The sequence below is a fragment of the Cuculus canorus genome, chromosome 7, assembly GCF_017976375.1.
Source record: "Cuculus canorus isolate bCucCan1 chromosome 7, bCucCan1.pri, whole genome shotgun sequence".
In the NCBI taxonomy this organism is placed as follows: domain Eukaryota; kingdom Metazoa; phylum Chordata; class Aves; order Cuculiformes; family Cuculidae; genus Cuculus; species Cuculus canorus.
This window is the reverse complement of record NC_071407.1, coordinates 10,175,033-10,197,679: the sequence shown is the minus strand read 5'-3', so window position 1 is coordinate 10,197,679 and position 22,647 is coordinate 10,175,033. Positions and strand designations below refer to the sequence as shown.

Genomic DNA, 22,647 nt, shown 5'->3' with positions numbered 1-22,647 from the left:
AAGCAGCAGTGGTTTCATCTGTCCTACCTTTCCAGAAGCATCAGGAGATGCATTCTTCTGAAGCAGGAGGTTGGCTACCTCAATTTTTCCATATTTTGCAGCCACATGTAGAGGAGTAAATCCTTTCTGCAAGAGAAAGCAATTACATAGCAGCCTTGGGCAGTTTTTTTCAGGGCAAGGTTTGCCTCTGATCTATAAGGATACTGCTGTTTCCATCCATCCCCTTACGTAGTTACGAACACAGGCAGCAAGTCTGCAGCTTCCCAATTGCCCTGGCAGGTCTGGAAGCCTTCACTTGCAAGGCAAAGCTCTATTTATCTACATTAAACAACAGTAAAGAGGGAAGAGGCAGTTCCTTTCTTCACACCACCAAAGACCCAAGTACAATGCTGGGTAACAGTTCAACAACTTCTGTCAGGAATTTCTGACCCGCATTCCTTTCATTCCAAGAAAATCCATGTCTGATCACTGGGATATGCTATACATCAGGCTCTGAGGCAAAACCATGAAGCTTTGTACCCTCTTAACAAAATGTAGTTCATTCTTATATTATTTATGTGTATATGTGACCTTTTCAGCATTTAATTCACAAGTACCACTTGCTACAGGTATATTTTAGTATTCAAACTATCCCATAAGCAACTCTCTTACCTTGGTAATGATAGATAAAGATGCACCATGATCCAAAAGAACAGAAGCTACATCTTCATGTCCTTCTCGAGCAGAAAGATGCAGGGGCGTATAGCCAGACGTTGTAGCTGCATTTGGAGATGCACCTTGCTGTAGCAGCTGCTGTACTATATCTGCTTTTCCCAGTCGAGCAGAAATGTGCAGCGGTGTTTGGTCATCCTAAACGTAAAGGAAACAACACAGTCCTCCATTAGAAAAATAAAGTTCATAGTTTGACAGAAAATATTTGCTTAAATTCTACTGCTTTTTAAAACTGCAGACCATTAATTCTACTGAGGTCTTACCTAGTGAATATTGTATGGTGACTTTCTCTTTGTCATATAATCAAGATATACTATGATTTGTTGATGCATCATAATATATTCCAGACAGGAACAAAATCCATAGCAGTAAATAAACTGATCTATTTTCTTCATCTAGATTTGCCTCACTTTGCTTTGAGTTACTTGTTAAATTTGAGACTTTTCTTAAAACACAGCCAATGCATAGCTCTGTTCCTCACCCCCTGACCTCTTTTATGACTCCCACAGCAACATACGACAACTCAGTCAGTTCCCTGGGATGACCTGAAGAGCTTAGCATATTCTTGCCTAGGAACTTGCATTAAGCATCATATGTTGTGGTTTTTACTGGTGAACAAGTTGTTTAGGATTTTGCAGATAGCTTTACAGTGGATGTATCTCCTTCCCCTTTCTGGTTCCTGGAACTCTTTTATTTCCATAATTTTGTATGTTTCTTCAGTGGCTCTTGACCATTTCTTTTTCCTTCCACCTTATCCTCCTCAATTGCAATTGTTTCTGTTGGGTCTGTTTCTTCTTTCCAGCCCTGTGCTTCCTGCCTCCTTACTTTAGGAGATGTTCTTTAGAAGTATAACTAGTTTTGAATGCATACAGGCTGATGCTTTAGGGACATGACAGGAGACATCAGCAGCACAGGGTTTAGAGTTTCGCAGAAATAAAAGCAAATTTGAGGCATTCCTTCCCCTCCTCGCTTCCCACTCCAAAACTCTTCAAACACAGAATAGTTTGTATTAAAAGTTGACAAAAAAAGGGCATGGTATCAACTTTACATCTTCTGCCTTCTCTCTTATATACAGATCACTCATGACTACAGTAAGAGTGTATATAACAAAATATCACTTGTCATTATAACAGGGCTCTTGGCTTCATCTCCCTTTCTCTTCAAAAAACACACATGCAAGAAGAATGCGAGTACTTTGTTAATTACAGATAATCTAGGGTTGTTACAACTGGACCACCACCTTACCTTAGCTTTAGCTTCCACCTGAGCTCCATTTTGTACCAGGTATCGAACAACCTCTGTCTGGCCAGCTCTGGCAGCCATGTGCAGCGCCGTTTCTCCTCTCTAGCGTGCAGCAGAAAACCCAAAACATCGTTAAAAACACACCACGGGAAAAACAAACCCCAACATGTTTCACAAATACAAAAATACTGGTGACCCAGTTCAGAATAATCTCCACTAGAATATTTTCTAGTAGTTGTCTAGAGATATGATGGGAGATTAATTCTGTATTTGACCTTTTAGCTGTACGCTACAAAGCAATTTACTTCAGGGCCAGTTTCTTGACACAATAGTGCCTTTGTCACTAGGCTTTGGTTGAAAAGAGACAGTGCAATTTTTGTATTTATTAGCATTTTACTAACAGTGTTAAAAATTACATTCATTTAAACAGAGCATAATTTAGTCAAACAAAAAAAGTATTTCAAAATTTGTATATTCAGATAGACATAATTTCAGCTTTCCTCTTGCTATGCCCTGTGCCCTCACTATCATTTGTTACCTGACAAGCACCGATATAAGTGAGCAACAGGAAAAAAAATAATTACTGAGTACATTAATCTAAGGCTTGGACTGATTTAAATATAAATCCAAGGAAACCAAAACAAATTCAGGAGAGGAAAGTGCTTTCTACATTTTCGGATGTCAATAAGTCTTTATATACAAACAGATGCTATTTTAGAAATGGTGTTGCATTTTTATATAATCTAATCAAATTAGTAGATGAAGAATTTAATAAACTATTATCTTCTAACTGCACCTGTATATGGAAGGTGAAAAGGAGATTTTCAGGCCAAACTGTTCAAAAGAATCAAGAAGTTTCTACTTTCTTCCTATTTTCTGGATTTTAATATCCATCTAACAATGACTTCAGTTTTCACACATGCTCTGGGAACCTTGGGGCATGCAGTGTACATCCAGTAGAAAAGAGCACTTGTATGGCTGGACGGACACTGGCAATATGTCCTGACAATCTGCTGCAATCTGTTGATAACAGCAGAACTTCCCTTACATGGTAACCCCCCGAGGTCCTGGGAAAACAGTGCTCAACAGTCAACTACATATCCCCAAAAATCACACATGAGAAGCTACAGTGTGTTCTCATTCTTTACTTCAGAAAATAAAGAGAGCAAAGTCTGCTTAAAGTCAGCCTCTTTTGAGGTTTCCTCAACCTGTCAAGTATGTCCCGGAGGAGGAGACAGTGGACTGCATTTCCCATGACTCCAGCAGGAGCCACAACTGCTGTGGAGGTGGATGGTGAACAACAGTGCTGCTTCCAGCTATTACAGTGCATTTGCAGTCCTGTCGTGCTGAAAAGAAATCTGTTACTCACCACATTGGTAGTGTTGGGTGATGCTCCATGATGCATTAGCTGCGATACAATATTTACATGTCCCATAAATGCAGCTACGTGGATTGGAGTTAGGCCCGACTGAAAATCAAACCAAAATCAAATTTAAATATCTACTCACACACCTCTTTACAAGAATGCCATGGAGGAAAAAACAAGTTATTCTAAAGCAAGTAAACCCAAGCATTTGCTCTTATCAGAGGACTTTATCTTCTCAGAAAACTTATACACATGTTTAAACTAAAGAGCACACAGAATTGGAAATACCTGTGAGTATGATTCATCAGCAAAGAGGAAAAACATCCAAGGAATTCAGTAATTTTTAATCAGCTAAAATAAATTACAGTTAAGAAAGATTTCTTCCTTAGTTTTTTTTTTTTGCTAAATATCATTTGGGACCAGGAATAAAAATAAGAAATAAAACAGTGAGACTTTCTGGAACCTACAGCTAATGCAAAAATGACGCAGTGTCCATGTCCTCACCAAATCCAGTTGCTTTTGGGTGAACAATAAAGCCTGCTGAAGCCAGTGGTGAGCGCCAAACCCACTGCTTCTCTAGGAAAAATGGAATGCAAAAGTGTGGCACCAGCCAGAGAGGCACAGGTATAGATGACACAGGCTATAAAGTATCCCCCCTTCCCTCAGGACCTTATGACACCATCACAAATCTGCAGTGCTTCCCTTATGCAAGATACAAAAGGCTGTCTGGAGTGAAAGAAAGAGGGAGGAGGGAAGGGATAAAAAGGGAGCAGTCACTTAGCAAGTAATGACCTCAAGGATTTTGCTTTAGAAATCCAATCAATAGTTAATATTTCTCCAAGTGGCATTACCCTAAAGCCTCCTCTCACAGCTGCTTCTGCACAGCTGTAGCAACAGTCAGCCAGAGGCTGCAGAAAGCAATTTTACTACTGGGAGAAGGAGAAAGTTCAGTGGATCTCTGGAAATCCCCTGATTTAGGCAGCTTCACCATGGATACACACAAAGATCTGTAGGGCAGAGGTGAGGAAAACACACTTTTGTTCTTTTCTCTGGCGGAACAGTAAACATGAGTAGGAGGGCAGAATAAATGCTTAAGTGTGTAACTTCTTTTACCTGTTTCACATAATTTAGTAAATCTTTTTTAAAATAATAGACTGCAGGAAATGCAGTGCATTTGTTGCAAATTTGACCGAAAACACTAACTCATATTGCAGAGATGCAAGCCTCCAGCTGAAAAACAGGGTGCAGTATCTACAAATGGAAGTGTGCAATCTACCTGGAAAGCAGAATTTACCACAGAAAAGACAATAAGCATTACCTTTAACAAATAGCTTATATGCAACAATGACTATTTGTGACATTTGGTACTGTTTCCTCTTGTTGCATTTGCATTGTTTATTCAGACCTCACAGTCAACACCTGAGTGGCTCTAAGATATCTTTGGGGAGGAATATTGAGAAGCTTTCTGGCCAATTTGTTAGGTTGGACAGCTATAAACTATCTTTCTTACTAGAGAAATAGTGGCTTGTGTATGCATGCTAAGTACCAGCTCCTAATTCTGCCCTGAAAGGCTGTTACCATACAGCCAGCCAGTGAAAGAGGCAGGCGGGTAGAGCCCTGTGGTAAAGTACCACGATGAATCTCAATAAATGCAGTCAAATGTGGCTTGAGATCATTTGAGGTCATGGTGAGGCAACAACAGGAAATAAAGGAAGAACTCTTGCTTCTGGAAAGTGTTTTCTTCTAAAAGCAATTCAGAGAATATGGGTAAGGCTGTCAACCTGGTTTGCTAACACAAGACAGTGTTGTTAAGTAGTGCTACTTTCATTCGTTTAATTCTTTGTATTTAAATGGGTTAAAATTGAATAGATAGTTTTTCTGCTTCCATGTTGACTGATTAATATTGAGGACAGACATGGCATCTCTTCTGTTAGTGTTCTCTCTGCACCCTCCTGTTTGCTAACATGACTTCAAACTCGACTCTGGAAGCTGCATCTACAAGCCCTATGGTTATTAAAACTAACCTGCAGATGTGTGAGCTGTAGCAAGGGCTGGCTCAGTTCTTTCCCAAGAAAGCCAGGAAGGGAGCTGCATGGTGTACTCTTCAATAATTAGAACAAACCCCCATGCATTAAACTAAACTCCGTTTGGGGGGTATGAACTGCTCCAAGTTGTATCTTGTTTAATCAACGGCATTGTTTGTCGTTTTCTACCCTGGTTTCTTCATCAGTGATCACACATTCATATATGTGACCTTTCCTCCTAACTCAGTAGACTATACACACACAAACCAAATTTTCCATAGGTACTAAATTGATCTCTAAGTTGTGCCAATAACTGGGTGTAGACCATCTCATGCTGATTGAAGTATTAGCATATAGATTTGTCTGACTCATTTGTGATGACCCATTATGGTGACTGAATATCATTTCTGTGTGGAAAGCCAAAACAATGTTTTTGAATCAGACCAACTTTCAAAATAGGATTTGAGTGAAATGCAGTCTTCACCTTGATCTGCCTAACAGGGTGACTTCATCTTCTGTGCATTAAATTACAGGTGAAAATTAGCAGAAATTCTAGATCTTATTTTAAAAATTAGTTTTACAAAACTGTTTTAAGATCCGTTATGCTTCATGTGTTATCCCCCCTGTATTCCCAAAATATGCCAATTCTTTTGGGTGTTGTCATCCATTAGGGCAACTGACTTTATTATTCATTTTTATTATTTTGAGATATCTCGTTGAAAATAATTGTTGACTTGAATGGTAGCACCTGCGCTTTTGGAAATATATAAAAAAATAATCAATATAGTTACAATGAATTTTCAGGAAAAACAAAGACAAAGGTGAAAAGTCCACTTCTTACCTCAGTCACAGCTTGGATTGATGCACCGTGCTTCAAAAGAAGTTCCATTACTTTTATTCTGTTCTTCTTGCAGGCAATGTGAAGAGGTGTGAAACCATTCTGTAAATGAGAAAGAATATACTTGTCGATACCACATATGAAATTACAAATTAGAATTGTGCATGGAATCCACATAAAACATTCCTCTATTTTAAAAAAACAGCTCCCAGATTTGTTTTGGCCTCATTAAATTGTTCGTGTGGAAGAGAGAAAAAACCTCTAAAAAGATGTATTCATAAAGCCAGTTTTAATTATTAAATATAATGCCCACTCCAATAAAGAAATTATTTTTTAAAATTCTCAGTTCACATAAAAGTATCAAAAGCTTCATTTTTGCTTAAGGATATTCAGTGTTAACTGAGTAGGAGGGGTTGCAGGAGTTTTTTTTTTTGTTTCCTTTTAATTTTTGAGAACTGCTGTGAAAAGTAGCACTTTACCTTTATCAGCTCTGGCATTTGGATCCTCTTCTAAACTAATCTTACTACTATTTTTTTTTATATTTGCAGCAGAGTGAACATTTAAAAATACCATCTTATTTGGCATCAGATGATACAACAGAAAACGAGTAAAACAGGAAAATAAGCTGTCCAGAACATCCACAACCGGTACAATAACATTAGTGCACTGCTGATGCCGCTCTATATATTCATCAAAAATGTCTTTGCAGAACAGTTCCGAAACAGCTGACAGAACTGGTCCCTCAGATCTGATCAAAATTAGCTTTTGTTACTTGCCATATAGTTAAGAATTTCATATGCTTTTGTAACCTGGGGTCAGTGTCACTGTTCCAGTAAAGCATGAGCAGCTCTCGGCTCCCTCCTTAGCGGTGGACAATGTCCAGGGTAAACTCAGATGCGTTTTCAGGGAAGAGGGAGCTCAAGCTCCAGGTACTGCGCTCAAGCTCCTTCTACTTAATCAGCCTGAGTGGGGATGAGGACAGAATAAAAGGAAATACTGAAAGGTTTAGGGGAAAAGAAAATTTGTGGCTAGGTTACCAGACCAATGAGAGGTCACTGCCTGCAATCCCGACAAGCTACGCCTGATGATGATTTGATTATTTCAGAGGGCAAAAATAAATATTACAGGCCTACAACCCTCCTCACTTGCTGGTTATAGTGAACAAACCCATATATCATAATACCTTGACCAAAACCACTTGATGACAGGTTGATCTGACACAAAAAAAACCCAGAGGGGCTGAGAGAGAGAAATCTATGGAGTCAGTGCTATTTTCAAGAAAGTGAGTCCCACCTGGCTTCTGAGGGTTTCAGGAGCTCACATAATATTTCAGGAATTGAATGAGTGAGTAGCATTAGGCTGTGAAACCAACAGTCAATCCAATGACTATCAGAATGTAAATTTGTTTGGAACAGTTATTGAGGAACAAATCAAAAAGACATTTCAAAAACCAAAGGATTGCAAGTGTAATCTTCAACCAAATGCACTAATGCATTCAGTTTATAGGCAGTTTAATTACACTAAAAGATTTTCTTGCTGAAATTGTTTTGAAGTAGAAAGGCATATAACTCCATTGACATAATTATAAAATACCACCAATATTTTTATGTAACTCACTCCTACTTTTTACTTTTCACATCTTTGAGAGCTAATAAAAATTCTCTGTTTTAGGAGAAGTTGATAATTTTCTTGTTACAAACATTTTAAAAATGAGAATTCTTTCCATACCAAAAATCTACAGCAGTTACGTCTGCAGCAGCTTCACGTATATAGAATCACAACAAGCTACCAGGAGGCAAAAATGCTCTAGTTACACTAGAAATAAAAAAAATCACTGTTAACCATCCGTAAGCAAAGGTCTACTCTGATTACACGATACAACATTAACACTTTGAATCCCGAGCATCCTCTCTTGGGCTGCAGCACTACAACATATCCTCAGTGTCAACCCTCAGCAGGCAGAGAATAACTCTCAAATAAGCCTCACTACAACTTTGGAAGAATGTTTAGGTGTGAATAGTGTACTCACCAGTGCTTTGGCATTAGGATTAGCTTTCTTGTCCAGGAGAACCTTGGCAACTTTGTAGTGGCCACAGTGGGCGGCAACATGCAGTGCAGTCAGATAGTCATTAGTGACATCATCCACAGGCACGTTGTGCTGAATCAGAAGCTGAACACAGTTTAGATGATCTCCTTGAGTTGCCATGTGCAACGGAGACAGACCATTCTGTGAACAAAAAGACCCAATGCTTATGGGTTATAGGATGTTCAGGGAAATGAAACTCCTCCACGCTGTTCTCAGAGCATTTGTTGTACAAATGGCTTTACAAGCCCAGAGAGCCCCCTCTTGTTCAGTGTAACAACGAGGATTCTTACTCTGGCAAAAGTGATATGGAATTTGGAGCTTGTTTGGTTAGAGTTTGTAGGTAACTCTACCTTAAAAAAACAGTCATATCATACCATAGACGCTCTAAATGTAGCTTGTTTCAGCCTGCATAAGATGCTTGAGTTATACGAGTTACGTGAAGGACAGCAGTTTGTGACTTTTCATGCTTGCTATTCCTAAAAGCTGCATTCAACTCACCGCCCTAATGTAGCCTGCATATACCAGGCATGAGAGAGCGGGTCAGAGCACCACTCAGTAGTCATTACAACCTTTCCTCACCTCTCCACTAGTTTTTTCCTGAATCTGGGTTAGGCACATGCCTTATACCACATTACACACCTGTGGAGACCATTCTCCCCAACCAACATTGGTACAACCACGGAAGTGTCAAGTGTAGCAGGGCTAAAAATATCTGAACAAGAGCACCACAATGTGACCTACCAGCAGCAGTGGTAAAGCTCTGTCTCATCAGGGAAACGCCTGAGAGATATTCACGTTTAGGATAAAATATGTATAAAAAGTTGGTTTTTGCATTGCTTACAATAGTTAATCAACAAGATGCCAATATGTATTAAATTTCCAGAGTAAAAGTACAAGAGAAATAATTCTCAGAACGTTAAAAGACTGACTCTGACAAAAGATTAAAAAAAAATGCCAGAATAAAAGGCATCTCGCTAGCACATGAGCTCCTTAGAGAAACTGCAACAAATCTTCCATTTGTATTCCTTGAGTTGTTTTGTTTTTTTTTTTTTCCACATAGTCCTTCTACTGCCAAAATTAGATTCAAGTGCAGGAGCTATTCTGGTAACACATAATAGTGTATAATCTGTAAATGACTGACAGAAGGCAGTGTTTGCCATCATGAAGAAACGGAAACTCTTGCTCACAGATGCAGTGCCCTCATGTGACCGCAGTTAGCAAAGGCAAAATGGTAATGTAAAACCAGCTGAGATCGAGGGCTTTCTGAAACAGATGCTGGTTTTCTTCTCCTTTTCCATGGCCGTATCGTAACAGTAATGACAAACATTCAAAAGAAAAGTGGAAATACAGTGAAATAATTTTTCCAAGTGACATGGAGGAAGGATGGTGAAAGCAATCAGGCTAATACTCTCAGAATTTGGAAGCAGTTTACAGTCAGTGCTGAGAAGCATTCTTGGACACAGCTATATCTTTCAAGTAAGATTATCTCATGGGCACCTCACTTGTGATTCAGGTTGGTTTGGAAGAGCCTCACTCCCATTCCCAAAGGCTACCAGAGCAATTATCTGCATGGATACTAGCAATGCATTTTAAACGTTTTCACTGTCTTCTAGTGTAGTTAAACGGTAGAATAAAAAAAAAGTTTAATTTCCCTCAGGCATCAAAGGCCTCCTGATAACAGTTTAGAACTGATGAGGCTTTTTAGGTGATGGTAAAATATCACCGATCGTCACACACTGTTCTTTTCTATTTTTATGAGAAAGATCCTTCAGGTGAAAAGCGTAATTCTTAACAATAAGAGCCAATAAACTACACTTCTTAATGGAGTAAGAAACTGAGAAGATGACATGGGACTCCCTCATAGGAGAAACTTTTATGAAAGAGGCTGACACTGATGGCAAAGAAGGAAGAGGCAGAGCAGCCACGCATCAGTTTGGGAAAATCAGCAAGATGCTTCACAAAAATCTGTCATGGATGAGAAAAGTGCAGCAACTATTCAGACTTTACCTAAAACAGCAAGAGACAAGGCTGGATGCCAAATAAGTTGGTGAAGGAAAAACATCACTGGAATTTTGTCTTTTGTTATGAAATAAATCGTGCTTGCTTTAATTCTGTTGTGGTGGAGGATACTCTGCAATCTTACATGAGTCATTTAATATTTCAATGCCTTTGTCTTCCCACTTTTAACATAAAAATATTACATGTAACAATGTTCTCCTATCCCATATCCACGGTGCGAGACACAATTGCCCAATGACTGTAAGAAGTGACTAGGTGCTTCAAGATGGAGCCACTGTAAGAACACTGTTGTGTTACTGGTGTTATGAAGATTTCCAAGAAAATATCAAAAGGTGTGGAAGTTCAAGATTAATCAAATACGTTGACAGTCACATTAAAAAAAAAACCTCTGAAGAGGACCACAAAGGTGAAACAAAGCATCAAATTTCTGACGGGGCAAACATCAAATTATGAGAGATACGTAGCTTATTTTGTAGCTGTGTCAAAGGATTGCAATCGGGGAAAGTGTCATTAAGTAGGGGGTAAAAGGGGGAAGGGAAAGGAGCCAAATAAGGTTAGAAAAACAGTAATTTTAAAAAGATGGGATTGGATACATGGAGATACAATTCCTCACACAGAAAATCACTGGTATTCTCAGAAGCAGAATTCAGGTTTCCTTTTGCTTGAAGAAACCCCAGATTATCCATTAGGTCATCACCTCCCCTGAAAACAAATCCAGGGCTATTCCAGAGTGAAAAAGGCCAGCATTGCACTAGACAATCTCTAGCAGGAAATAGCTATCAAACTGCAGTCCTGTTATTCTTCTGAAAGAGTTTTACATAACATGAGAAAACTTTGTGAAGTTCAAATTCTACCAAAGATGTGTCCTACTTCCCATAATATATGGCTTAAATTGAAGAGAATGGAACCACTTATTTTTGCAGAGGACAGTACTGCAGTTCAGTGCCAATTGAATGGATTCATTAATGTCATTCAGAGGCACTGCTACTTCTTAGCTTACCTTCTGAAAACAGCAGAATTAACACATCAGAGGGAAACTCGGGAAGCTCTGTGCTTTCTTCTGTTCACTTTTTAACACATAACAGTTTTTTTCCTTTCCAGGGAGGAGGAACTCCATTTTGCTGGAGTTGTTTACATAAGCCTCTGGAGGTCAACATTCAAAGTGTGTCTTTCAGTCTTGGGCTATTCCAAACCAACTCTCCCATGTTCTCCTCTGCCTGGTTTTGGCTGGGCAGCTCTGGGCCAGGCTGTGTCACTCTCCTCAAGAAGAGGAACAAATTCAAAATCCACAAGCCTTGAACAGCAGGTTAACCTTAGGGGTAACACCTGCCAATACAAAATCTGCACGGCAAGGAAACATAGTTCCCTAAGAGAGGTTCTTATTTCTGTTGGTGGAAACAGACATATTTACTCTTTTTTCTTTAAGGAACTAATTGAGATGCCAGAGAGTGTGGAAGAGCCTTACTCCCTGAAGCATCAGCTCTAGGCTTCGAGAGTAGCAGCAGCATGGAGATGTGTTCCAGGGAGGGGGCTCCTGGACAGCCCGTTGCTTTCTCCTCTGGCTCGTGAATTTTGCAAGTCAGGCTGTGGAAATCCGTAGAAACTCCACATGCAAAGGATGGGTGGATCCTGTCTGTCAGATTACCCATGACTGCACTTGCCAGTGACTCACTGAGCAAAGGAAAGCTGGTGCCAACCTCCCCAAACAAATGCTAAATATATTCCAGTAAGGGGATGAAAAGAAAGAAAGAAGAGGGAGGAGAAAAGCAGAATATGGAAAGGCACTGAGATAGAATAGGACAGGATGACAGGAGAGAGAAAAATAACAGAAGGAAACAAGAAATATTGGAAATATACTGCTTACAGACTGAGAGAAAAAAATGCAGTGGAATGCTATCTTGGGAAAGAACCTCAACAAACTGCACAACCCAAGCGACAATCCTCAATGCAGAAGTCATGGGCTGTAGTGATGCTACAAAAGCAGACTGCTGCACTGAGATTTAAAATCAGCAATAACAGCACAGCAGAGACCACCACCAGAAGTGTTCTGGCAAGTGTGGGTTTTAATGCCAGCCTTTAGGTCTAAAGTAATCTGCACGCCCTGGTGCAGGTGTTTTGAAATTCCCATGAAGAATTTTGCATGATGAACTGCAGAGAGATAGAAAGTGGAGAAACTGGTAGTCAGGCTAAGTCCTGAGGAAATATGAGCTGTTTCTGCAAAGAGACATTGCTCTGTTTTTATCTCTTATCTCTACTCTAGCCTTAGGGTAATTTGGTGCAAGCTGAAGATGCATTGTAATCACAATATATTTGTTTCAGTATAGATACAGAGATTTGCAACTGCTGAAACTCTGAGGGATAAAGTTACCATATAAGCCTTTTAGGTTGGCACAGAAACCTTTTCTTGTGTATCTCAATTTAACACATTATACATATGCAGACGAGCACTACATACAGCATTCACTTTGGAGATCTCCCACACAGTTACTTTAAATAGCTATGATAGAGGAAAGTTATTTTCAAACCCTTAATGAGACATGCAGAATTACAAAAAAAAAAAAATTAAAAAAAAAAATTACAAGGATTATCCCAGCTGAAAACACCACCAGTTACCTTAGTTTTGGAAAGAATAGGTGCACCACGATCCAGCAGCATTTCTACAACCTGTTCATGGCCACTTCTTGCTCCACAGTGAAGGGGGGTCAACCCATCCTGTAGGATACAAGCATTATAACTGATTAGTTTCAAAAGTAGTAAAATCTTGTGCCCTTTTATAAAGACTACTGTGCCTTAAGAAAATAATTAATTCCTGAAGGCTGCTACTCGTGTGCAACTCAACAGCTGAAATTGTTTATTCAAATGGACAGAGTACAGTTTGGTTCTGATTTTTCTAAACATGTAAATAGCTGTATCAAATTGATGATCCTGCAATGGGCTCCTTCCAGGTCCTACGTGTACATGCAGTAAAGCCGTAAATGCACATACAAGAAAAAGATGAGATTGCACACCATGTACTTTTTGCCTGCATGCCTTTGAGAAAATTGGGTCTTTCATTTGTCAGGATGCTTCAGAGCCAATGGATAGTCTTTTTGTCTGAGAGAAAAAAACAAACAAACTTTCCTGTTTAGACTTTGTATTACACTGATTTTGACAGATGTATAGCAGATTAGAAAACTGCCTTGATCTCAAGGGATAAAGGTATGTTGGATTAACCTCTGTCTCTTGTCATGTGGACCACGCTTCTATGACCTCCAGCTGAATGACTGGTCTAGAGTCAAGGCATACTGCCAATATGTCTTTTAGAATAGTTTGCTTATTAATAGTTATCATCGTGTTAGAAACACATTCCTTAAATAAGAGGAAGACTCATTTGGTTATTCTTTGACCTATTTACCTTTGTACTATGTTTCAATGCTCAAGTAACCTGCAGTACAACACTGCTATGATGAAAAGTAGATACATCTTCAGAAACTGTAAGTAAAGTTACATGACATAGTGCTTGGTACAAATTATAAAGTCATAGTTTCAAGAAATATAATGAAGAAAATTTAATGTTTTCAAAATTAATAACAGCAAAGGCTTGATTTGTTACAAGCAAAAAAATTATACAGGAGATACTGTCACACAGAAACAATATTGTATTTTCACTAACTATGAAAAAAGAGCAGCCTTTTAAAGAAAGGTTGAAACACAGAAGCAGCATATGCATTTATTACTTTTCCAAATACAAGTCATAAAGGAAGGGGCCTTTTTCCAGTGTCTTCTGGCGGTCTTAAGAATATATATGTTGTATTGTCTAAAATACGTACGTACATCACTTTTATAAAAAGGATTATCTAAAATTCCTTCTCGCACATCCTGTGCTCACTAATTCATGCACATGCACTCCCTGTCTGTCTCTGTAGAGTAGCAAATACTATTGAGGTACCTCATCAGACATATTTTCCATGCAGAATTACAATATTGTATCTTGATAATTCCTAAACCACTACGCTTTACTAGAATGTCAGCTTAAGACCTGTGAAGTGTAGAGGGCAGCCAGGCAGAGGGAAGTAGTGACTCAGAAAGCATTATACTCTTCTGCTTCTACTTTCTCACCCTCTCCTAATAAACCTATGAAAAACAGCGGACAGAAATTGTTGTGATTAACTTTTTCTGCTAGTCTCGTTTAAAACTTGTATGGTGCTCATTGTGCATGTTCTTCCACTTCAAATAAGGCATATGTTTTCAATTTAGTTGAAAAAAAGATTCTGGTTCGGATATAACTTGATCAGGACTCAGGGAGTCCAGGATCAAGATTACCCAGAATATGGAGAAGGCTGAGATACTCAATGACTTTTCTGCCTCAGTCTTCACTGGTAAGGGTTTAAGGCACACCACCCAAGTCACAGAAGGCAAAGGTCGGAACTGGGAGATTGAAGAACTACACAGTGTAGGAGAGGACCAGGTGTGAGACCATCTAAGTAACCTGAAGGTGCACAAATCTATGGGACCTGATGAGCTACATCGGTGGGTCCTGAGGAAACTGATGGATGAAGTTGCTAAGCCACTATCCATCATATCTGAGAAGTTGTAGCAGTCCAGTGAAGTTCCACTGACTGGAAAAGGGGAAATGTAACCCCCATTTTTAAAAATAAAAATAAAAAAAGGAAGACCCAGGGAACTACAGGCTGGTCAGTGTCGGGTCTGTGCCCAGCATGATCATGGAGCAGATCTCCCTGGAAACTCCGCTTAGGCACATGCAAAACAAGCAGGTGATTGGTGAAAACCAACATGGCTTCACTAAAGGCAAATCATGCCTGATGAATTTAGTGGCCTTCTATGACTGGCTACAGTGTTGGTGGGTAAGGGAAGAGTAAGCAACACCATCTACCTGGACTTGTGCAAAGCATTCAACACTGTCCTGCACAACATTCTTTTCTCTAAATTGGAGAGACACAGATTTGATGAATGACTACTTGGTGGATAAGGGATTGGCTAGAGGGTCACACTCAAAGAGTTGTGGTCAATGGCTCAACTTTCATGTGGAGACTAGTGATGAGTGGCGTTCCTCAGGGGTTGGTATTGAGACCAATGTTAACATCTTTGTTGCAGACATGGACAGTGGGATTGAGGGTACCCTCAGCAAATTTACTGATAACACCAAGCTGCATGGGGTGGGTGACACTGGAAGGAAGGGATGTCATCCAGAGGGAACTTTCAGGCTTGAGATGTGGGCCCATGCTATCCTTATGAAATTCAACAAGACCAAGAGCAAGGTCTTACACCCGGGTCAGGTCGATCCCAAGAACAAATACTGGCTGGGCAGAGGATTGATTGAGAGTAGCACTGAAGAGAAGGACTTGGGTGTACTGTTGGATCAGAAGCTCAACATAGGCCAGCAATGTGTGCCTGCAGCCCAGAAAGCCAACCGTATTCTGGCCTCCATCAAAAGAATTGTGACCAGCAGGTCGAAGGAGGTGATTCTGTCCCTCTACTCTGCTCTCATGAGACTTCATCTGCAGTTTTGTGTCCAGCTCTGGAGTCCTCAGCACAGACAGGGATCTGTTAGACTGAATCCAGAGGAGATCCACAAAGATGATCAGAGGGCCGGAGCACCTCCCATATGAGGACAGGCTGAGAAAATTAGTGTTGTTCAGACTAGAGAAGAGAAGGGTCCAGGGAGACCTTATAGCAGCCTTCTGGTACTTAACAAGGCCAACAGGAAAGCTGAGGAGGGACTCTTTGTCAGGGATTGTGTTTTAAGCTGAAAGTGGGGTGATTTAGATGAGTTATTAGGAAGAAATTTTTTACTGTGATGGTGGGGAGGCACTGTAACAAGTTTTCCAGGGAAGTTGTGGAATCCTCATCCCTGAAGGTGTTCAAGGCCAGGTTGGATGAGGCTTCAAGCAACCTAATCCAGGTGTCCCTGCCCACAGCAAGGGGATTGGAACTAGGTGATCTTTGAGGTCCCTTCCGATCCAAACCATTCCATGATTCTATGTACATTTCACTGTTTATTTTTTTTACTTCCTATAATTATCATATTCTCAAGACATAGCAAAGAAAAATACTCATGGAAATTAGGTACAAAACTCTAAGCTCGGGGCAAAACATGCCATGGGTAGTACATACAAAACTCGCAGAGAATGAGACATGTTTGATCGTCCTCATGCGCTAGACTAGACCCTTACAAACTACTTCAGTGCTCCCCAGAGCACAGTGCCCCAACCCTCTCACATTGCCAAGCTTGTGTCCATGGCTGACAAGGTTGGCAGGCAGTCATGCTCGGCCAGCTAGAGCTCATTATAGTCCACACAGCAGTCGCCACCACCAGATGCATCACACGGCGTGACACAACATTACAACGTAATGTAGCTGCTTGTTGAGACAGCCGGTCTGTAGCTATTGTTAAGATCATGTCAGGACTCCTACTGTAAAGAGTAAATACACTTGAAGACAGCTCATTTAGCTGCAGAGACACTTTTCTGTATTCCAAACAGACATCGTCTATTCACCTGGCTTGGTTAATTGCTATATAGCACTAAAAATTGGAAAGGAATATGCAGAAGCAATCTGAAATGCAGATCACAGATTTTGTTTAAAAAAGGAGAATCCAAAATTAAGAAGCTGCTCTGAACTCCACAAGACTTCAGGGGGTTTGTCAGGAGATTTTCTAGTTGCTTATTTACTGTTCATATATGCTATTTGAAGCGTAAAATATTACATGTATTAGGAAACAAACTTGCCTTAATATGATAGTCTGCAATGGCTCAGAAAAACCATTACAAACGATTATGACAATAATCTGCAGATTAAGGACTTTCTAAGTATGCACTGACATGATAAATCATATCATCTGTTATTATCTCTCCCTCCAGAGAGCCCGAGAACAGCTCCAGCAAAGGCAGGAGGACAATATGAGATCTGCTTAGGCACAAGCTTCCCATAAGCGTTGCACACCGGCCCCTGCGGCTGCTCTCTCTTTAGCTTTTACTTCAAACACCTACCCACACCAAAATAAATGAGATCTAAGTGCTGTTGCTGGTTGCTGTTAAGACTCATATACCTGTGTAGCTCCTTGATCTTGTTACACTGGGGACAGAACTGCCTTGAGGTTAGCAGGCGATGGTGCAGGCAGTTGAGCCTCCCGGCTGCCGTGCGTTTCCCTGCCACCACGCGTGGCTCTAAGAGACGTCTGAATAGCATGGGTAAGTATGAACCAGCCTCCCTGTGCTCTCCAGCTACCCCTTCCTTGTCAATGCCCACCCAGGATTTCCCTCGCACAATGGGAACCTCTAGGCTGTACCCCAAATTCCCATGACAGCCGCAGTACTACAACTCTCGCATCACCAAGCGCCAGTTTCTAATCTAGTCCACGTGATGAAATTAAGCACAATACCCTGAAAAATTTCACTGTGATGTAAATATTCAGCAAGAGCTTGTCAGGTTGAGCCAAAACCCAAAGCCTGCCCATGACCTTGGGAGAAGTATGCCAGGCACTCCATTCCCCTGAGCGGGAGGGAAGACGTGCTTCCTCAGGGGAGCAATTACTGTTGCCTCCAGGGTTTATTTATTATCATCACTGCTTAGTGAGTCTCATGCATACACCTCAGCATAGCAGGGCTCTATCTCAGGGTACCCCCATGCTCCAAGTCTCCTGAATTCTTCACTTTATTGGCACTATTGCAAACAGCCCTTTCCACGCAACATGTGAACAAAAGATGTTTGCCCTTCCTACGTGTGCAAAATGCTATTTTAAGTGCCAAGTCAGCATTGTTCTGGTACTTATATCTTAATACATGTGGTTTTTCTGAAGCAGCTTATATATGACTTGATGCATCTTAAAATTGCATATCCCATGTGTTTTCATGCAGATAACAGCGCTGGCCTGTTATTTAGCTGCAAAATCAGTAAAATGAAGATTATAAACGCTTATAATCTGGGCTAAAACATGCTTGCTACCTGCTTCAGACACAAATTCACTTTGGCACATGCAGTATTAGACAGCCAAAGCAAATCAAGCTAATTTAATCAACCCCGCTAATTAAACTTTAGTTTTTAAACTCTTTTCTGGAAGACTGATAAAAAACAGTTAGGGCAACATTTAGTAAACATGTTACGTGATGCATTAATAGGTCTTTGCTTAGAACATTAGTTAAAAAGCTGAATGATAAAAGCTGCCCTGGATGGACAAAACCAGCACACAGTTCTTGAGGAGTACCCTTAAGAATTCAGCACAAAGCTGCAAGTACCAGCTGCTAGACATCTCACACAAATAAAAGGACAGAGAGAAGATAAACAGCTTGTTAAAACAAACAATGCGACATGAGCATGAACTGAAAGGAAAAAAAACCCTGAGCTTGAAAATAGTTCTAAGATCATTTTTGGAAATAACCTCATGCTCACACATTATCTGAACTCCCAACTACAGTTTGCAGGTGTGCAACAGTATTTATGGTGCTCAGCAAATCCTAGTCCTAATGAATATAGAGAAATTCAAGGCTCATGGATGACGACTTCTACAATTATTTAAACAGGATGAGGATTTAGTCCTTCACGTTAACCTTTTGTGCAGTACTTCAGCACTGCAGCTATCAGGACCATCTGCCAGCAGCAAACACGAATGCTCATGGAAAAGACTAAGGAAAAGAAAACATTACCCCAACTTATTTAATGCTCAGGGAAGGGTTTATGTGAATTTATCTATAAAATGGGTATGTTTGTGAAAAATAAAAATAGACATAATGTGGAGCATATTTCCAGTAGCCCATACAGAAAATGCATTGCAGGAACAGATCACAAAACACAGCTAAAGAGCTAAATCTATCTCATCTAAGAGTCAGAGTAGCAAATCCTGGCTCTTTTAGTGTCTGGTCAACAACACAGAACAGTATCTTCCACATAGTCATTTAAAGGTGCATTGCAGACCTGATAAAGGAGAAACAAAGGCCTAGGAATTTCTGCCTCTAAGGAGAAGTCTCACATTTATAAATCTGTTAACAGGACCTTCACTCATTTTCACATGCAAATCCCATCTGCTTATCAAGTTGGGGGTGTGTTCAGCACCAGCAGCTCAGCAGTACTTGCTACAAGTATCACAAAGACAGCCTTGGCTGCCCTTTGCCTTTCAGTATGTTCAGTAGTGGGAATGCTGTTGCAAAAGGATATGAAGGCAGCTTTGTCATCCTGTATTTTTATAAGGCCACTCTACATGTGGGACATGAAAAGAAGGAAGGTGCTTAAAAAAAATGAAACGACTGCTAAGTTGACATGCCTTAATTGTTCTGTCTTGGAAAACAATACTGTGTCAGCTAGGAATAACATCAGAGATGTAGCAGGAACATGTGTTATAACAGCTCACAGCAATTAATCTTTGCTATCAAATATAAGAACTAGGCAGATACTCCTGAGACAGTCCTTTTTTTCATCTTGAACCTCATTACTCTCAGCCTTCTATTGCTTCTCCTATTGATTTGTAAAGCCTTCCTGATCTACTCAGTGATGCTCTTCCCTTTTCTTGATCACGTGGCTGTCTGCTGGGTTCAGTGAGTCTCCTCGGCTGAGCTCCACTCCGCCCAGACCACAGGCTGGTAAATCCTTGCCAGGATGAGTCAGTGCTGCCAGGAGCAAAACTTCCACTTAGTCACTAACTGTCAGAAAATGATGCCTCTAGTAATGCCACAAAAGTACAAGAATGAGTGACACACCTATAGCACAAGCAGAAGTTATGCAAATCCCTTCTGATTTATGGAGAGGGTGGATGTTTGGGGAAACAGGCAGTATATGGGGGAAGACAGAAAAAACAAACTACTGCTTCACGATCCACACTCATCTGTTGCCTTTTCGCTCACTGGGAAGCTCTGCCAGACTCAGGAGCTGCTTAATGCTTCTGTTCTCTTCCTGAATCCTGTTTCCGTCCCAGCCTGTATTTTTAGTTACGTAAATTATCCTAATGTCTGACCCTGGAGTCTGTGATACAGGAAATGAAGCAGATCATGAATTTCCATAACTAAAAGAAAAGAACAAGCTGGACTCCAACTACTCAAGTTACTGGTCCCCAATGTTTTGGTTGCAGTGAGCCATATAAATGCTTGCAGAGCAGAAGCAAATAGTCCCTTGGCACATCCCTTTATCCCTACTCTGACCAAATGCACAACTGTCACCTCACCAAATTGTGACCCCTTTCCACCATCACAAGTTAGACCACAGCCCTCAACCTAGCAGCTCCGAGGCAGCACGTAGGAGGCTGGTATTTGAGTCCAGAAATTATACCCACTGTTCATGTTATCCATGAAATGTCACGTCTTTCATATTTCCCAATTACAAACCCAGAAATATTTTACAAAGAAATCATTAGTGACTTACAAGGGTAAAATAGGAGAACTAAAGATAAATGTGGAAAGAGTGAAGAGATGAGAAAGTAAACTGACCCAATTTCTGAACTTCCTACAGAAATAATAAAAAAAAAGTGCATCAACAAGCACTGCAGGAAATCTCAGAGATTGCTGAAACATGGGAAAACCAAACAGAAACCTGTGGAAACAGTAATAACTTCAGAAAAAAGAGGGTTCTTAGTTTTTTTGTTTTTTTTCTTAGAATAATTCTAGTGAAAATTACACAGAATAATTAAAAATGGCAGATAGATAGGTGATAAGCTAATATTTGAAGAAAAGGACAATTGTCAAGAAAAGTTAAACAGACAGCTCCTGAAGGTTATGGGAATGTGTTGCAAAGACTGCCACTAGAGCCCACAGCACCACTAGTTCTAGGTTTACTTCCAAACACTTGAACATGTTTTCTTCCATTTTGCCATCACGTAAGTAAATAAAATATGCCTAAACTGGTTTGATTGAGTTTTAACTGTAATACTTAGATGCAAGCATATGCATTGGTCTTTAAAGTCATTCAGCAACCTGAGTCAGGTGTTAACAGTGCATTTGCTGACAAATCCAAGGCAGCAACTAAGCAGCCAGTTAGACAGAGGCTGAGCTGCCTAAGACTCATCAGCAACATTGTGCTCTGCGACACTGACTTGTGGATAATCAAAGGCAAATGCACACTTGAGATCAAAGTAACTCTTTTAGCATTCATATTCTGAAATATCTCAATTGAATTCTTGTCTTTTAGCATTTTCCTGTATATTCATCATTACCCTCATGTAGCTAGAAGCAACCCCTTAATTAAATGTTCTACAGAGATCATGGTAAATTGTTGGTTATGAGCTTTGCTATACATGGTGGTTCACACACTGATTTAAGAGATGTAAATTGTTAGCATCCTGTTGCAATCATTTTATAAAAAATAAATGCAGTGCTGCTATGGTAGCCTGCCAGGAAGATGAATGATTTAAGCTGTACAGCAACTAACAGGTCAGAGGCAAGCATTCCACAATCACTCACGGCATTCACATTTAACTTACCCTTGTTTTGGCATCAATTTTAGCTCCTCGATCAAGTAGGAGTTTGACCATATTTGCATTTCCTCTCTTCGATGCAACATGTAACGGCGTGATATCATTCTAGGAAAGAAAAAAAAAGCCATGAAAGTAAATATCCATACATCTCTCTTTCACAAACTCCATGATAAGTCTGCACGTAGTTTTATTTCGCTGGGAGGAAAGCTAAGGAAAGTTGTGTTTATCCACATATGTGAATTACTGGCCTGATACGTCAACTTATGCAATACGAAGCCAACCATCTAAGTTGTGGTTATAAGAAGATAAGATTATACCTCAGCTCTTGGCTTTTGTATAAGAGTTAAATGTATGCAATTTTATTGACTAAACCCTAGCAATTTAATCTGGCCATGGTTGTTTCTGAGCATGTAATGCTAAAGATTCATACCTTGCAACTTCATTGGCCTTGTAAGAGTCATGGAAAATAAATAAAACCTTTACATCTGCAGGTCTGATTAAAAAGCAACAATATGCCAATGCTATTTATTTCTGAACATCATCAGCAAACTCTGAAAGCATCATAAACTTCTTCATTTCAGTTACATCGCTAATTTTGTCTAACAAATTTGTTCCCCTAATCGACGTAATAACTGCACTTCAAGTGAGACTGGAAATGTGTGTGCATGCCTCCCTGAGTGGCGCCTGGCCAGCAGTGTGCGGTGGTGCTGCAATTGAGGACAGTTACATAACCAGTGTGTGTGCGCACAAACACACTTTTTTTAACAAGATGTAGCTAGGATGTTTCTTCATGCGCTGATGATTCCTTTATCTCACGGAGTATGAAGGCCACATCCTGTACATTCTTGATCACATGGAGCCATATAAAAATAAAAGGATTTAAGTAAAGTGGGCAGCTACCATATGAAGACAAACAGAATTGTAAAGAACACGTTTCTGTGTATTCGGGGGCAGCACAAACAGCTG

At 40.1% G+C, this 22,647-nt stretch overlaps 1 protein-coding gene across 8 annotated transcripts in view; it reads right to left on the bottom strand.

The window, feature by feature from the left end:
• Positions 1–22,647, bottom strand: part of ANK3 (ankyrin 3) — a 368,949-nt gene that overhangs the window by 103,680 nt on the left and 242,622 nt on the right. For all 8 annotated transcript variants that reach the window (XM_054071749.1, XM_054071756.1, XM_054071755.1 and 5 more), the window contains 8 exons: positions 21,688–21,786; positions 12,900–12,998; positions 8,211–8,408; positions 6,185–6,283; positions 3,323–3,421; positions 1,957–2,055; positions 652–849; positions 28–126 (listed from right to left, as the gene is read on the bottom strand). In XM_054071749.1, coding sequence (XP_053927724.1) covers positions 28–126; positions 652–849; positions 1,957–2,055; positions 3,323–3,421; positions 6,185–6,283; positions 8,211–8,408; positions 12,900–12,998; positions 21,688–21,786 — 990 coding nt within the window. The remainder of the gene's footprint in view (positions 1–27; positions 127–651; positions 850–1,956; positions 2,056–3,322; positions 3,422–6,184; positions 6,284–8,210; positions 8,409–12,899; positions 12,999–21,687; positions 21,787–22,647) is intronic.